Raw genomic sequence first — 12,350 nt, 5'->3', positions numbered from 1 at the left:
CTAAGAGTAATGTATTATATATTTGAAAGTTGCTATACTATTTTCACCTTTTTTTAAAAAATTTTTAATGATTATTTTTGAGAGAGAGAATGCAAGCAGGGGAGGGGCATAGAGAGAGGGAGACACGGAATCTGAAGCAGGCCTTGAGCTGTCAGCACAGAGCCCAACACAGGTCCCGAACCAATGAACCATGGGATTATGACCTGAGCCAAAGTCAGACGCTTAACCAACTGAGCCACCCAGGTGCCGCTATCTTGTTTTCACCTTAAGAAAAGCAGGTAGCTTAAGTGATGTTTAGAGTGAAAATTATAGCCTAGCTGTATAGAGTTTTTTAAATAAATGCAAACTAATGAGTTACATACCCAAGAGAGTATAAAATTAGAAATGCCCAAATTAGAGTAATAAAATTAGAGTAAACCCAAAGATTGCAGGTGGGGAGAAATAAAAGAGTATCAGAGTAGAAAACAAAAAGTAATAGGGATGGTCAGCAAAAACAAAGGCTTACCTCTTGAAAAAACAAACCCCACGAGATCAGTGAACCTCCAGCAGGACTGCGCAAGAAGAAAAAAGAGCACAAGTTAGTAATCTTAGGTCTAAAAAGGAGGCATAACTGCAGAAATAATATTGTTGAAAATGAAGACTACTATAGAGAATACTACCAGTGAGTCTGAAAACTTGAATGGACAATTGCCCAGGAAAATATAAATGTCCAAAATTGACTGAAAAAGAACAAGATAACCACAATAGACCTCTAGCTATTAGAGAAATTCACTCAGAGGTCTATTCAGTCATGAAGAATCACTACAGCCTCCCTGGTAATGATGCCATTTCACAAAACTAACTGACACAAAAGTAAATGCCTGGTAGTACCAAAAGCAGGCAAAGACATGCAGAAAAGTAGCATTCAGACACTGGTTGTGAGTGCAAATATGGACAAGTGCTTTGGAGTAAAGGTGAAGCCATTCATTCCCTACCAACCTGCAAATCTAGGTCTATACCGTAGAGAAATCCTTGCTCATATGCACAAGAAGATACACACTGTACTTATTTAATCAATAGCCCCTGTGCCACACATCACAGGATCCTGTGCACCGGATCATTACCATTTGTCATTGATGGCCAACTAGAAATATTCTAGTCTCTTCATAAATGGAAAAACCCATATGGCATATGAAAATAATGAGGTGCTTTTAAACACAGCCGTATCTCTAAATTCTAGGTTAAGTAGTAAGTTACATGAATAAACCCAGAATATGTTACCATTTCGGTAAATTTGGAAAATACACAAAACAATACAGACCTGCAGCATCACTTGTGAGCTGGTTACAAATGCAGAGTCTCAGGCCCCACCCCAAACCCACTAAATCAGACCCCCTGGGGGTGGGCCCAGCAATCAGTGGTTTTGACAATATCTCCACTAGATTTGTAGGTGCATGAAAATTTGAGAAACACCTGTATGTGTTATTAAAAAAATTTTTTTAACGTTTATTTATTTTTTTGAGACAGAGAAGAGCATGAATGGGGGAGGGTCAGAAAGAGAAGGAGACACAGAATCCGAAACAGGCTCCAGGCTCTGAGCTGTCGGCACAGAGCTCGACGCAGGGCTCGAACTCACAGACCGTGAGATCATGACCTGAGCTGAGGTTGGATGCTCAACCGACTTAGCCACCCAGGCACCCTTGGATAAAAATATTAAAACATAGATGGGAAGGTCCACACCAAATTCAAAATAGTGGTTATGTTCAGAGAGAAAGAAACTGGAATCAGGAAAAATACAAAAGGGGCTTTAATTATATCTCTAACACTTTGTTTCCTTTAAAAATACAAGACAAATATGGCAAAACATTAATATTGAGTAATCTGACTGGATACAAAGATGTTTGTATTTTCCACTGTACAGTATAGGTTTCAAAATTCCACAAAAATTAGGAAAAGTGGTAATTCCATCCATATAATTAAATGGAATAGGACTTTAATATTATGTTAATTCTATTCAATGTCAGCTGCCAACTGATATTTGTACCTATTACTTTTAGGAGAGTCAGGGAGTTAAATAGCAGCAACACCAAAAAGTTTCTGGAAGAAAGAAAGAGAGTAAGTATTTTATAATTCTCTTGGCACTGTAAACAATAACTCACGCTTAGTTATCAGACTTCTGGCTAATTTGTTTAATTTGATTTTTCTGTAAACATTCTAGCCTCTCTTGTCTGCTCCCTGAGAACTAAATAATCTATTACTAAAATCTTTAAGATATTAATTTGGCATTATTTTATATGGAAAAGGGAGCCAAGTTTTAATTGCACCTAAGTACTCTATTATTTTAGCAGGAAAGATCTTCCCAGTAAGAATTAGGGGGTTATACTCTTCCAGTTGTCAGACTACTTTTCATGATTTTTTAAAATAATTATCTCCCTGGGTTAAATTGTAAACTTAACGGTCATACCTCTTCCATCCAAAGTTTATCCGATTTTTTTTTTTTTTTTTTTTTTTTTTTTTTTTTTTTTGCAGCTCGCCATGAAACAGTCCAAAGAAATGGATCAGTTGAAAAAAGTCCAGCTTGAACACCTGGAGTTCCTAGAGAAACAGAATGAGCAGGTATTTTACCTAAAGGGCATAAAAAGACATAAATAGCCAGCCAGGTTTGGGGGTGGATGCCACACCTGCAGATAGTGACCCTTCTGCTAAAACCCATAGCCTGAGTAGCAGCATGGAAGGGTGGCTAGGATGTGATCCCTTTTACTGTATTTTCCCCATTGCATCAAACAAGAACAGAAAGTACCCTTTTCTGAAGTGGGAGAGGAATGTAGCCATGGGAGGAAGAGACTCTGAAGTCGTCTTTGGAATAGATTGTGATGATTCTAATAGTGATGTCCCTGAGAGGAGAAAACAGAGGTTACAAATTATGTCTCCATTTTCATTTAGAGCTTTGTAATTTGCAACCTAGGCACATGTGATAGTCTATTTAAAAGCAGATGAAAGAAACCACCTGGTTTCAACCTCAGTCTTAAAAGTCATAAAACCATCTTAGGGCTTACTAGCAGGACCCAAGGAAAGGAGCTGCCCAAAACTCTACAAGCCACCTAACGTGAGTGGATACCATATTCTTGGTATTTTTTTTGTTTTTGTTTTTTCCCAGCAAGGCACATAGTTACCCCAAACCCAACTCTTTAGTTAGCCATTGGGCATATACCAACACCAAGATATAGATGTATGTTTACCCGAAGAATAGTGCAGGTGGGGTCCTTCCCAAATGGGCTACAGTCCATTGGCCATCCAGTCTCATTTCAGTATGATGGCACTACCACCAGCTTATAAGACAAAATGACCCTCCATGGCAGGTTAAATTTGAGTCTATCTTAGTTCAAATTTCAGTTTTTAGGTATGCTGGTTTGGAAGTTTTTTTATCTAGATAATTTACTTCTATCTAGGAACTGTCAAGAGGTTTTGATGAAACGTGTACTACATTGTTCTTTCCTATTTCCTCATCTACAAAGCAATCCTCTTTAAGATGTATTTCTCAGAGTAAATGGCTCCTTTTGAAAAACACCTCGATTGGAATTATGCTAAAATGTATCTTTTAGAAAGTAAAACAAAACCCTTAAATCTTCTCTTTTTGTATTGCAGTTGGGTAACAAGTAAATCCAACTTCTGGTTTCAGATTTGTTACTTTTTGGTGGACAGAAGTTTTATTCATCAACATACTTCTGAGTTATGTTTCACATTTCCTTTTCAGCTAAATGCTTCTATTCATGAATAGTCCACAGATCCTCAAGGGGGACAATAAATGTTTTATTGTCCTGTGGGTCCAATTCATTTGACCATCTCATAGATACATCACGTTGTGGTACGAGTTACCTAGCTTATGTTGTTGGTCTTAAAGCACTTCTCGGGAAGTGTTCCCATGGGCAAAATGGGAATATGAATAAAGGTAAAGCCACCATCTCCAAAATGTTAGAACCTATTTCTGTGATTCAGGGCTGGGTGGGGATAACGATGCCTCTCAGAAGAAGGCAAAATGAAGGTAAGGCAGTTAACTAAATTAAGAAACTCCTTGGAAATCACTGTGTTGCTTAGCAACAAGTTTGACTAAAGAATGTAAATGTGCTAAAAATTACTCATTACTACAATAGTGGTGAATATCAGAGCTAGAGAATATGCTTACCTAGTGTTTTTTATTTCAGAGCCAAAGTACATAATAAAAAAAAAAATCACTTGGAGCTTTTATCCTAATACATGGGTAATTCAAACCACCCCAGAGTTCTTGCATTAAAATATAATGGATTAGTGATAACTGGCTTGATAATATTGGGAGGATAGTGGCTTTTTGATCCAAAAATTGATATAATGCATTTCAATATGTTGTAAGCAGTGTCTACCACCCACAACTGATACTTTGAGTCACAGAAGCTTAGGAAAGCATAGAATATGAGAAAGCTTGAGATTTGATGAAGATTCAGTGAGATTCTATGACAAGAAATTCACAGTATCCTATTGATGCTTCCAGAAAAGGTAGAATTTGGACTTGAATTTCTGTGTTAAGCTTTGCTTTACCAAAACATGGCCTGTTCAGTAAAAAATCCAGTCCCAGATCTTTCTAGTGTGGTTTTGTTTGGAACTTAACAGTCAGAGAGCTCTCAGTTACTCTGTGTGTTACAACACTGTCCCAGGCATAGTGCAAAAGATAGAGTGAGTGACTCCATTTCTTCCCTCATAATAGGCATGGGCTGGAACCAGGTAGGAGAGCTCCCTTCATAGCCAATTAAACACTTCATTGGCAGAAAAGTTCCCTTATTTCCAGACATCCTAAATTTTTAGAACAGTCTCCCAAACCTTTGTTAAACCCAAAGACTACTTTCTGCTTCTAAGCCAAAGATAAAATAATTTTAACATTCATCCCTTATATCTCCCTTTAAGGCTTCTTACTGCTTCCTTATGACCCAACTCCCAGAGGCTCCCCCCATCCCTGCAAAGCAGAGTGTGGAATGGATCTCCTTAATTAGCTACACCAGCGTTGAGGGCACTAGCGGAAACAAGTCAAGTTTTAATATATTTTGGCCCTGATTCTAGATCCTAACCTCCTGTGTTCTTTTTAAGCCATCTAATGGCCTTGTCTACTTGGTCAGCCAGTGCTTCATTTAAAAGTCCAAAGGTCAGGGACTCGTTTTCTACTAAGTTTTCCCAAGTATCTCATCATCCTCACATGTACCATTCCAAACATCAACAGCTCCATTACTTTCACACCCAAGCTTTAAAAATTGATTTTTGTCATCAACCCTACCATTTAATAAAGTGAGGGTTCTTGCTAAAAGGTGGGTTCTCCCCCCTCCAATCACTGCTGAGGAAGAGAAGCACAGTCTGGGCTCTTAGGCATCAGTTGTTTGTTTTGTTCTTTTTTTTTCTGTTGAGATCAATTTGGGGAGAGTTTGTCACTGATGGGTGTATACATGTTATATTCTTAGCTTTTTTGCTTTTCTGTATATGGTTTTACATTCATTTTTCAAGTTCACTTCAGTATTCATTTATTTTGTTTTATATGTATGACTCAATTTTGACATTACTATTTTTGTACAAACAGCTATTGAAATCCTGCCATGCAGTGTCCCAAACGCAAGGTAGGACTGAAACTCTAATCAGCAAGACATTGCTTTCCTTCTCAGCTATGCTAGTGTTCTCGGGGCGATCTCCATTTATGATTCATATCTGCTCATAGCTAAGTAGTATCTCAAGGTTTTGGATGTAAAAGTTTGATCATGTCATGCTTGGACTTCTGATGTAATATACAAACTGACATGCCCAAAATCTTTAGAGAATGATTTCTGAGGGAGTTTGAACCAACGTTTCCTACTACAGACCTAGGAAACTCAAGTCATGCTAATAACGATATACCTACACATCAAGAACAGTGATATATGACTGTCATTTGGACTGACTACAGCTAACTCTGGGTCACGAGGTCAGATCTCTCCCAAACATTAATATGACTGCAATTAATTTTAAAGCACCCTCCTAGAAAGTTCATTGGTGCTTTTTTAATGACAGAGTTATGGTCTGTGTGCAGAAACATTATAGAGTGTTATGACCCTTGTCATGCTTTCTGCTAGATCTGGTCTGCCAAGGACCCTAATCACCTCTTATAAGTAAGGTGACCGTATAATTTATTATCTGAACCAGGATCATTTTGAGAGGGAAAGAGGGTGATGTTCATAATTGCCAGGACTACAGGCATAAACTGGAACTGTCCAAATGGGAATGCATGGTCACCCTGCTTCTATGAGAACTTAGCTCTGAGAATAGTCCACTGTCCTCTCTTATGAATACCGTTTGTGTCATGGTTTCATGTTTGTATATTTTTCTCCATTTCTTCATTTCTCTATTAGAGTATTAGTATACTTCAGGCATAGAAGAATATCTAGGTAGAGGGAACCGTCCATCCCATATTTGAGCGGAAAGATAAAATTCTTTGGTACTACTCTATCCTCTTTGCCAAAAGGAAACTTGAAGCCACAATATAAAAATAATAAGAAAATGGTCCATGGGTCATACTGGTTTTGTAACAGGGCCTCTTTGGGACCTCTAGATGCTTATTGGATGATGTTCAGATTTGACCAACCCCCCCCCCCCCCCGCCATTGACCTTCTATTTAGTTGGAATACCTAAGCAGACCTGAGTAGTAACATCAACACACTTCAGAGTCCTCCTCTGAGTTATGTCTTTACCATGTTTCCATTCTGAAATGTCCTTTATTTCAAAGTGGCATGTCACACAAAGAGGAAAGGGATGCTTTCTTATTCCCTCAAAAATTACATGGGTTGGCCTGGGCATAAGCATCCAGGAACCAGCTGGAAAGTAAATGTTGAAATAAGCCAATTAATTTTCCCTATACTGCCAAACACAGAATCTGTCTGCCCCCATCTGACTCCTTTCTACCTCCCAAACCCCCTGGTTGTCTTAGTGACCGTCTTAATTCAGGAGACCAAGTTCACCATGGCTTACTTCCTGGGGAAGCCCATAAAAACTTACCTTGAAGTGAGAACCCAGAGGGATAATTTTTGGACAATAGGATTCCAGGAACCCTACACATTCCTGTGATGTTGTATTTGCAAGGTACTCCAGCCAAATCAATGTGATATGCTCCCAACTAAATTTCTCCATCAGATTCTTAGGGAGTTAACTAAATTTCAGGCTATTTGGGGAAAATACTGTGCATAAGAAACACCTGTTCTAAAAGTTCAAATTATACACAGCCAAGGCAACATGTCCATCTGTAGAATCTAAATCAAACGGTTTGATGTGAGGTAGTCTATTGAAGGCCTGGCTTAGCCTCTTTTCAAATGGTTTTCCTGGTGCTATGGAGAACTAGTTCTTCACAAGCTTTAATGTGCATCCAAATATCTTAAAGATCTTGTCAAAATGCACATTCTGATCCAGTAGGTGTGGGATGGAGTCCCTTGGAGTCCAAGGTTGTGCATTTCTCACAAGGTCCTGGTCCACAGACCTCACTTTGAGTAGCAAGGGACATAGTGACAGCATGGAATTTACGGGAGAAGAGAGGCCGGGGCGGCTACATGCCTTTGAGTGAGAATTTCAACACGTAAGGCCATGTTTCTGATGTTACAGGCGAAGGAGATGCAGCAGATGGTGAAGTTGGAAGCCGAGATGGACCGCAGACCAGCAACAGTAGTGTGAAACTCCAGAACGCAAACTGAAGCCCCAAAACCACACAGCATCAAAAGATCACCCCCAAGCTTCCCAACACAGAGTTCACGCAAGAAGGCTGCTGTCTGTGGGTTTCCTTTACGCCCAGCCAAGATGTTACCTGAAACCACCGAGACTTACATATTTCTATTTAACATTTTGAGTATTGGATCTCCTTGGCCAACCATAAGTAGCTCCCAACCCACCCAAATTACTAGCCCAATAAGGCAGAGTTTCACCCTTGATATTACAACTTAAACATGTTTGCTATAAAATACCATCACACGTGAATGAGCTTGGTGTCCACAACTCTGCTCTGTGATGCATTAGGACATGTTTGAGCTGCAGCAAAAATAGTGCACTAGCGATTGAATATCAAGTGCATGCACTAGGGGGAAAAAAACCAACTCTGTCTACAAATTCATCAGCAGAAGTGGCAGTCTGCTAGACAAATTTTGCAGAATTTTTCTACATCTGAGTTACCTCATCAGTAAGTGCCATGTCTCTGCCATGCCGTAAGAAGCTAAGTTCCTGTAAAAGTTGTGGAAATTATTAGAATAAAAAACAGTAGAACAGTGTACCTGTGCCAAAACTCATCAGTGCTCAAGGGAGAACTCTGTTAGGCACATGTTAAGAAAGTTTACATCTGATATTGCTTTATAGGAATTGCTTCTGCCGATTCCAGACATTATAATACACTATTACACCATAAAGATCGTGAAGTGGTAATTGGCAAACGTTTGTAAATGTGACCATGTATAAAATATTTATACTCCTACTTCACACTGTTAGAGCAAAATCATCTACGTATTGCCACATGATGAGATTAGTAAACAGGAATACCAGAACTATGTTTGCATGATACACAAGCACCAGTTAAGACTAATCCATACAGATACAGTTAACCTAATGCCAAATAAATACTGGTTTAATAAAATGGCACAGAATATAATTTGACTATGAAGACTTTTAGCATAATGAAAAAGTCTATATATATGTGTATATGAATTATGTGGGCATTCTTGATACTTCAAGTTCTAGTTTCAAAAAAATACATAACTAATTTAATTTTACACAAAAATATTTATGCAGATTTTCAGAATTTCATATCAGGAAATAACCTTTTTACGTCTGTTAAATATCAAAACAATTTGCTACAGTGTTAATCTGCATGGTCTTTAAGCCTGCCATAGTTGTGTTGCAGACAGTGCATGAAAAAGTATTCTGCGGGGAATCAAGCCATGCCGCCCAAGCCGGGAGGAGCGCATGGAAACTTGGTAGTCTAGAACTAATCAGATTACTGATTTTAGGACACAAAACACCAACTGAATTGTTGTATATGCTTGTACAAATTGATTCTGTGTGTTCCCCTGAACAAAGCAGAGAAAATGATGTTACCATCAATATTGAAATTAAACTTCCAACTTCTCTAATAAAAAATGAAAACACATTTACCATCCGTCAGAGTATATACTTTCCAGCAGACTTTTTGCCTTTTTCATAAATGAGCCCTTCGTTATTTCTAAAGGAGGCTTATTCGTGCCCCCACACATTTCCCCTGCCTCCAAATGACAACGAAACAGGCTCATTCTGGTTGACACCCAAATGTGATGCATTTGTCGATATACGTGTTTTTCTTTTTCTCCTATGTATCATTTGAACTGGTTTCTGTGAAATTTCTCTGGTTCCCTGTTTGCTGGTCTGGAAGACAATGGGGTTAGACCATAGGTCTTTCAGCACGAATATCCCATGGAAAATTATGGCTATTAATGTAGTACCACATTGGGATGGCCAATTCTCAAGAATTCCAAATGGCTCCTCATTCGATCAAAGGACATTTTTTTTTTTAATTTTGAAAGAAAACGAGCTAGTGTGAGTGGGGGAAGGGCAGAGAGAGAGGGAGGCAGAGGATCCAAGCAGCCTCCACGCTCTCATTGGCACAGAGCCTGATGCAGGGCTCAAGTTTCAACCAGACGCTTAAAAGACTGAGCCACCCAGGTGCCCTCCTCCCCCCATCAAGACTTCTAACAAGAGCTCAGCACACCATTCTGTGGCACTGGGGTGAATTCAGCAATTGCTTCTCTTTCCCTTGCTCCCAGTTTTCCCTTTGTCTGATCTGATCTTCTCTGCCTTTTCATCCTTTTACACTGCCATAAATATTTCCACTTCCCAGTGTTCTATCCAGAGCTGCTTTTTTCTTTAACTTAGACTACTCCCAGTATTTGAGACATTTTGCCCCAACCTCAAAAAAGATTCCCCTGTAGGATTAAGATGTACAACAAAACGATGTTTTACTTTCAATTAGAAGGTCAGATTGCACTCATTCTGCATTCTCACAAAGGAAAAAAAAAATCTTGCCAGTTAAAGTAACTCAATCTTTTCCAGCTTAAAAAAACAAGTTATTTCAGAGGCATATTCAATTATTTCAAAGCCAAACCCCCTGTTAGAGTCCCAGCCCCATGCAGGCCTTTCTCCCAGATGGCAGTGGGGAGGAGCATCTGGTCTCCTAACTGCCCTGCGCTGCAGCCCTGAAAAATGGATCCTTCCATCCAGTGGTTCAAGGTCTCTTCTCAGTCAAGTGTTCATCCTGAACTCAGTTTTATATTAGCATTCTTCGGGGATGCACAGGAACTTCTGAATTTTTGTGAGCTGTTGGAATACCAGAGGTGCTAACACCAGTTCATTTAAATACCTGCTTTGCCCATTTGTCAGCTACTAGTGCCATGTTCCAGTGTCGTGATGTTTCTCCAGGAGGCTTGCAGTTTGTCAGAGCAGTGCCCCAAGAAGCAAGAGGCAATCCTGATTTATATTGGGCCCCAGGCCAACCTGGGTTTCTACTACGTCTTGATTCTCCCACCCAGCAGGACTTTCTGTTTCAATCTGGGAGTCAGGACCCTTGAGTCCATTCTCTGTCTCCTCAGTCCAGAAAGGATATAGAACTGCCTATACCTGACTGACTGGAATGTCCATACAAGACTATTCCCACTTCATAAGCAGACTGACTGTTCTTACCCTTTTGTGAGGATAAAAGGCTTGGTGGGGAAAAAAAGAAACAGATTGCCAAAATAAATTCATTGGGAAGTATAGTTCATCAGATCTAAGATACAATTGGTTATAAGATGCACCATTATTCTATATACCACGAAGAATGAAAACATGTTGCCAATTAAACTTGGACACATCATCCTGTGATTATAAGACATCTCAATTTCAGAGATGTGAAAATGTGAAAATATGTGTATCTTGGAATCCAAGAAATAGTATTTCAAAAATATTGTACAAGCTAATCAAATCCCAAGACTTAAGGGGCTGGCAGGGGTGGGGGGGGGAGGTGTAGGTAAGGGAAAGCAAGTATTAAAGATAGGATACAAGTGGTACATCGTACCTGCTGTCAGCACAGAGCCTGCTTCACATCCTCTGTGCCCCTCCTCTCTCTCTGCCCCTCCCCCACTCTCTTGCTCTCAAAAATAAACATTAAGAAAAACGCCAATCAAAAGACACTGGGTAATGGAATGGGTAAAAAAATAATCATCTATATGCTGCCTATAAGAGATTCATTTCAGACCTAAAGATACAGAAAGATTGAAAGTGAAGGGATGGAAAAGCATTTATCATGCAAATAGAAGTGAAAATTAACCTGAGATAGCAATACTTAGACAAAATAGACTTTAAAACAAAGTCTGTAACAAGAGATAACAATGGACACTATAATTCAATAAGAAGATATAACAATTGTAAATATTTATGCACCCAACATGGAAGCACACGCAAATACATAAAGCAGCTAATAATAAAGGAAGTAATCAATAGTAATACAATAATAGTAGGGGACTTACATCAATGGATAGATCATCCAAATAATATTCAGATTACTCCATCCTAAAACAGAATATATATTCTTTTCAAGTTCACATGGTATGTTCTTCAGGATAGATCACATATTAGGCCACAAAAACAAGTCTCAGCAAATTGGAAACTGAAGTCATACCACATATCTTTTCTGACAACACTACAAAACTAGAAATCACAAGAAAAATCGGGAAAGAACACAAATACATGAAGGTTACATAACATGCAACCAATGAATGAGTTCCCAAGAAATCAACGAGGAAATGAAAAAACATGGAGGCAAATGAAAACTAAAATACAATAGTCCAGAATCTTGGGGATGCAGCAAAAGTTGTTCTAAGTGGCAAGTTTATAGCAATAAGATCCTAACCTCAAGAAGCAAGAAAAATCTCAAATAAATGACATAACCTCACACTTAGAGGAACGAGAAGGAAAAACCCAGACCCAGTAGAAAGAAGGAGATAATAAAGATTAGAGCAGAAATCAGGAAACAAACTAAAAAAAATACAATAGAGTAATGAATCCAGGAGATGGTTCTTTGAAAAGATCAACAATATTGACAAACCTTTAGCCAGGCTCATCCAGAGAAAGAGAGAGACAGACAAATAAATAAATATTTTAAAAAAGCAACTCAAATTCAGAAATGAAAGAGAAATAACATCATAGAAACACAAGTATTATAAAAGAATTATAAAGGATTATAAGATTATAAAAGGATTATAAAAGAATATTATGAAAAATTATATGCCAACAGACTGAACAACCTAGAAGAAATTGATCAGTTCCTAGACCTTCCTGAATCAGGA

General features: G+C 38.7%; 1 protein-coding gene across 13 annotated transcripts in view; it reads left to right on the top strand.

Moving 5' to 3' along the window:
- PLCB4 (phospholipase C beta 4) overlaps nt 1-9,145 on the top strand; it is a 426,442-nt gene extending 417,297 nt beyond the window's left edge. For 12 of the 13 annotated variants that reach the window (XM_058684909.1, XM_058684911.1, XM_058684901.1 and 9 more), the window contains 4 exons: nt 2,037-2,094; nt 2,509-2,595; nt 5,576-5,612; nt 7,618-9,145. In XM_058684909.1, coding sequence (XP_058540892.1) covers nt 2,037-2,094; nt 2,509-2,595; nt 5,576-5,612; nt 7,618-7,706 — 271 coding nt within the window. In that variant the 3' untranslated portion in view covers nt 7,707-9,145. The remainder of the gene's footprint in view (nt 1-2,036; nt 2,095-2,508; nt 2,596-5,575; nt 5,613-7,617) is intronic. The other variant, XM_058684912.1, reaches the window with a different exon arrangement.
- Nucleotides 9,146-12,350: the final 3,205 nt, after the last annotated feature.

This window comes from Neofelis nebulosa, chromosome 9, assembly GCF_028018385.1.
Source record: "Neofelis nebulosa isolate mNeoNeb1 chromosome 9, mNeoNeb1.pri, whole genome shotgun sequence".
NCBI classification, from domain to species: domain Eukaryota; kingdom Metazoa; phylum Chordata; class Mammalia; order Carnivora; family Felidae; genus Neofelis; species Neofelis nebulosa.
The sequence above is the reverse complement of the archived record's forward strand: the minus strand, read 5'-3'. Positions and strand labels throughout refer to the sequence as shown.